Source organism: Cynara cardunculus (genome assembly GCF_001531365.2).
Source record: "Cynara cardunculus var. scolymus isolate 2C chromosome LG 2, CcrdV1, whole genome shotgun sequence".
NCBI classification, from domain to species: Eukaryota; Viridiplantae; Streptophyta; class Magnoliopsida; order Asterales; family Asteraceae; genus Cynara; species Cynara cardunculus.
In genome coordinates, this window is record NC_037529.1 from 49,989,977 (window position 1) to 49,995,821 (window position 5,845).

Consider the following 5,845-nt stretch of genomic DNA (forward strand, 5'->3'; position numbering starts at 1 on the left):
TAATAATCTATTTGGTTCCACTACTGATAAAAAAGAATGCAATGCCCACATCTACCAAACAACTGACGATATGTTACAGGCACTAGCATAGCTCATGAAACAATTAAAACCCGTCACAGGGTTCTTGTGGATGGTGTAGCAGTTAGGTTTGTATGACATCTTACTTCAAACACACTTAATCATACTCACTTTGAATCAGATGATAGCTTAGCTGGAAGATACAACTTCCGACTCAAAACCTACAAAAAGATATCTGAATTATTAGTGCAACAGATGCAATATTAATATTTTAGAAATATGTAAGATGAAATACAAACTCATAATGCAGCATTTCATTTGTGCTAGTGCATAGAAGAACAAAGAAGATTATAGATATAATATCCCTCAGATTACTGATGATGACGGGGTTTGAGAAGAGTCTTCTGTCCATAGTCTAAAATACCAAAAGCAGAAACCTTGTGTCTTTTTTATCAGCAAAGAAAGCATGCAAGCACCAGACTCATGATAAAGCATAACAAAAGCATGTTCAACCACTTCCACACTTGTTACAAATGCAATTGAAAAGCAAATAGAACCCATAATATCTAGTAAAAAAACACATTACTACCGTCAAAAAAATTCTATTTCTAAGAAAATTAAGACAAGGCCTCGTCATTGTGAAAGCAATGAAGAATTCATATCACTTCCGACAAGAGGCAAGCACAAATATCTAAGCAAGAAGTTTTTGTAAAAAACATGAAAATACATGATAAAAGAAACACGTGTTACATTTCTTTCAAACATATATTCAAAATTCCAGCACAAATAAAATAAAGTGCAATTTTTTATTACTTAATCACAAATTCAAACATACACTAAAGATGTGTGATTACTATGCTTGCTCAGGCTTTCATTACATCTGTCGAAAAAAATGATATTTGGGTTTCATACTTTACTTTCCCTATTTATATATTCCCATTTTATGGCTCACTCTCTAGTTATGCGATAACATATACTTTGGAAAGCAATGTGCAAAGATCTATTCCTTTCCTCTCATGATCAAGATGTACTGCCTTGACAATGTACCAGGAGAGGTATACATATCTAGCCAATAGGTGTTTGGGCAATTTCACCTAACAATGAAATTAACCTTAAGGTGCGGCCAAGCCTCGAAATAGAAAATTGTGCACGTACCAGGGGGGTTTCTCGGGCCAATAAAGAATGTACATATAATGGTATATTGTAGTCGTTAACTGTATCAAAACTATAGATGGATCACAGAGTATATTGTTATGAGACAAATTACATGTGCACATGCCCTGTAATAGAATTGTTGAGAATCTGTCAATATAATAAGAGATTCGAAAATACAACTTACAAACCTATTGACACTCATCAAACTCCAAATGATATGTAGTCATATATACAGGCATACACAAACATCGATTTCAAAATTTTGCTTCAAAAAAAAAGTTCAAAATGTAAACAAAAGATTTCATTAACAAGAGAGTGAGGACTGAGGAGACAGAGAAACAAAACATTAAGAAAAGTCAGTTCATGGAGGAACTTTGACATAGAAATAAATATGCATTAGACAAGTCAAGACTAACAGAAATCAAGAGTAGATGAGCAGCATCATATACCTGACTCCAGCTACCAGGTGCAGCACATAGATCTACCACACGCTTGACTCCTGAAAGTCTAACAATATCATAAAGTTCATTATGCCTAAAACTAATTGCATCAAAATAAGAATGTATGAATTCAATCATTCATCTTAAATGAATACAAAGTTCACTTAATTTGCACCTTCGAAGATGTTGAACTCCTCATCAATTTGAAGAAGCTTAAAGGCACTCCGTGCCCGCCAACCTTCCTCTTTTGCTTTGCGGTAGTAGATATCCTATGTGCAATTTATCTCACTAAGCTAAGATAGAGCATCGACAAAATAGAAAGATAATTTAAATCATGAAAACAACAATGGTACCCTTTTATCTCTCGAGGCTTTTCCCATTATCTGCACTTGCTTATCCTCTAGTACATACAAACAACCATTAGATGAGGATTTGGACTCCAATCAGTAAGAGAATAGAAGATAAATACTTCAAACCCCTTATAACAAACTCTTATTTCCAGACAGCACTGTGGAGCTAGAAGGAAATATAAATACAATTAGATAAAACGTCAATAAAATGTTGAAGTCATAATAAGCTCAATAGTCCTTTTGACTAGAGTTGCACATGGTACAGTCCCAAAAAAAGCCAGGCCTGGTCCATATCTGGTCAACGTAATACACAAAAAGCCATATCAATCCTAATCAGGGCACAGTAAAGATCGAACACAGACTGGCAGTCTAGCCTAGTCCGTGACCAGTCCGGAAAAATCAGATTTGGACTAGACTTTTGGTCTGGTCCATAAAAAAATTAACAAATTTAAAATATTAGAAGCTGGGCCTGCTTTTATCCTGTCCAGACCGGTCCGGTCTTTCTCAGGTTAAGAAAAAAAGACCAGTGTTTATCTGGTATGACTGAAAAAAATCTGGTTCGACTGAAAAAAATCTGGTTCGACTTAAAAAAGTTTGCCGGAAAGAGGACAGATGGTAAGGACAGAAGACGTCATGGACCGGTCTTTATCCAATCTGGAACAGGTTCGATCCAAATGCACATACCTACTTTTGACCCATACAAGTTGCAGCAACTTCGTTTTCAGAGCAATTTGCAACATTTCCTTTATCGTAACCTTATAATCTAATACTCCTTTGATACTCAAAATAAATGCAACACTTACACTTTTGAATTTGTCCCATATAAATGCAATGTTCCTTTTCTAGAAAGATCTTTTTCTACCTATTTGTATATTAGCAGCCATTACAAGATATTGATGAGCTTGATCAGTTGATCATGGTCCACAAGTTTTCTCGATTTTGTTTTATTAAAGGGCATATTACGTATTTGACCATAATGCTAAGAGTTCCATTAAACTGTGTATGTTCCAACCAAACAATGCCGCTACACTTGTTTTGAGAACAATGGAGTATTACTTGTTTGCCTATTGTCATCAACTCATCATAAATACAATTACTTGTCTTCATGAAAGGTATTTGAGATATGTCTGATCAGGCTATGCAATTTCATGCGACTGAAAGGGGTAAGTTTAAATGTCTTCCACTTCAGAGTCTTGAGTATTAACACTCCCACAGTTCAAAAAAATAAGAGATGCACGATATGGTGAAGTATATATCAGCATRAGTTTAATAATTGTTCCAAATCCAAAATAAGAGATGCACAATATGGTGAAGCATATATCGATTCACTATGTCAGGTTGTCTATTTGTTTGAAGACTACCAATGACATGCAGATAAGAATTTCAAAAGAAATTGATGCATATACTACAAAATWATGATTCACCTACAAGTTTACCCTTAAATCTATAAATTTTCTCAAATTTAAACAACTAAGAGTCTATTTGTTTGTTAAGACATGTACACATAAAGGCATCTCTCCTGTTAATGATCAATTGTTGTTTGTTTTKTGTTTTGAGCAAACAGTYTGAATGACATAATTACCAATTTCACCCTCTATTTGGATTTGTGGAGAACACGAAAATCAAAGCTTCTATTAGTAATTTGAGTGACAAAGGGATTTGATCAAACCTCTTTGTTTGATCTAAGATTGGTTTAGWCGTATGACAACTCTGATGAGACGCATTATTAGGGTTGTTTTTCTATTTTAGTTTCTTGGGATTGTATAATTGACCTGAATGAAGACACTAACCCGAAGCATATCTCAACCCATCTTGTTGGACTAAACCAATATAACTAGCAGCATAGGTCTAAGTAGTTTGAGTTTGAGCTATATAGTGGTTTGATCAAGCTAATATTTGGTTTGATCCTACTTTAGCCTTTAGCCCAATTCATCCCGACTTGCTTGGTTAGGCAAAACCAAACCAAATGCATTATGACAAAAAATTTGAGCCATTTAATCGTTTTTAGGGTGTGTTTAGGGATGGCAACAGGGCGGGATGGGGCGGGGTTTGCAATCCCCGGCCCCGGTTTATATCCACAGTCCCCGGCCCTGGCTCCTGGCCCCGGTCCCCAGCGGGTACGGGGATTTACTTTTCGGCCCCGGTCAAATTTTGGTCAACCCTCGGTCAACACCCAAGTTATAAAGATCCTTGATTTTCCTAAATCATCTTGGTATATGAAGATCCTTGATTTTCCTAAATCTTAGTGAAATTGGTAAAAATGTTGGAAATATGCAAATGTTACTTATCTACTCTCGTTGTCTAGTATGATTGGTGAGGGGAGAGGGGATTTGGAGGATGTGAGTGTGTGGTTTTTTTCTGTTTGGAGGGGAGGGATTAGTGTTGAAGATAATGAAGACAGTGATCAAGTCCTGTTTTGGCAATTTGAAATATCATAGCAGCTTATCAAATACATGGCAATTAGAACCCACATCACTGTATTCAACACTCAAAAAGAAAAGGCTGACCTCGAAGGCTCGAAGAAGACGACCGGTGGCTGTGGCTCACTGCTGCAATTCGATGAAGAAGAGAAGACGACTGGGTTTGAGTGTTACGGTTTGAGAGTTTGAGTGCTGGCTATGTTGCCGTGTTGGTCGATTACTCCTTGATTGAATCGTGGGTTGTGACGAGGACGAGCCGGCCGACGAGGGTTGTGGGTCTTGTGGACCTGTGGTGTGTGCGGTGAGCCGACGGCGACGAGCCGACGAGGGTTGTGATTTGTGAGTTGTGAGCAGACGTTCGGGAATCGGGACTGCTGTGTGATTGAGATTTGAGAAGAGATGAATCGTGACTTCGTGAGCGTGAGTGCTGTGCGTGACTGCGTGTATCAGTAATTCAGTATATAACCAAAAGCCCAACTGCCCAAGCACCAAAGCCAAGTATATAACCAAAAGCCCAACTGCCCAAGCACCAAAGCCAAAGCCCAAATATGAAATAAGTCAAATAGTCAATATTGAATATACCGGGTACGGGGTGGGTCGGGGGATACAATATCCGGCCCCGGCCCCAACCCCGGTACCTGTTTTAGCGGGGAATCCTTGTCACCGTCTGGGTCGGTGAACCGGGTTCCCCACCGGGTCTGGCCAAATCACCATCCCTAGGTGTGTTTGGTGTCCAAACAGGACAGGACAAGATAGAACAACTGTTCAACGTTTGGTAAGAGAAAACTGGACATAGCAAAACAAGTAAAATAACCAATTTAACCCTAATGAGTTGTTTATTTTAATTAATTTATGTAATTTATTAAATTATAATAGAATAATTATTTTTTATAACAAAATATATCATTTGAAAGTTTTCGTCAAAACAATTAAAATGACACCAAATAAAAAGTTTATGTAGTTTCCAATTTTTATTTTTATCTCTTTTCTACATTATTTTTTATTATTAATATATAATAAATTACATAAATTAATAAAAACCTTATAAAAATAATATTTTAAAGACAGTAAAATGAAAGTTTAAGAAACATAAAATACAATAAATAAAATTTAAAAAATGAATAAAATGTAAAAAGGAGATCTATTTGATGTTTTAGAAGAGAATTAAGTTTTGCTTTGAGATTATATTGATAAAATATAAGTCTGTTTCACCTTGTTCCATGGGGTAGGGATGGAACAGGCCTGTTTCACTTTATTCTTGTCTGTTCCACATAAAAGTCATGTCAAACCTGGGACAGGGATCACTGTCCTGTTCTGTCCAGTGTACCAAACGCACACTTAGTGACACCTTTTGTATGATTTGATCTTGATTTACCTTCTATTCTGACTTAAAACAGGCCCTTGATTAGGGTTTTGGCATTTGAATTGCGTACTGCCTATTTCTTTTACCATAATAACCTCA

At 36.6% G+C, this 5,845-nt stretch overlaps 1 protein-coding gene across 1 annotated transcript in view; it reads right to left on the reverse strand.

Moving 5' to 3' along the window:
* Positions 1-4,781, reverse strand: part of LOC112506147 (putative tRNA (cytidine(32)/guanosine(34)-2'-O)-methyltransferase) — a 15,852-nt gene extending 11,071 nt beyond the window's left edge. Inside the window, exons 1-5 of the mRNA XM_025110173.1 lie at positions 4,471-4,781; positions 1,967-2,013; positions 1,789-1,882; positions 1,623-1,672; positions 190-239 (exon numbers count right to left, since the gene is read on the reverse strand). Coding sequence (XP_024965941.1) covers positions 190-239; positions 1,623-1,672; positions 1,789-1,882; positions 1,967-1,993 — 221 coding nt within the window. The 5' untranslated portion in view covers positions 1,994-2,013; positions 4,471-4,781. The remainder of the gene's footprint in view (positions 1-189; positions 240-1,622; positions 1,673-1,788; positions 1,883-1,966; positions 2,014-4,470) is intronic.
* Positions 4,782-5,845: the final 1,064 nt, after the last annotated feature.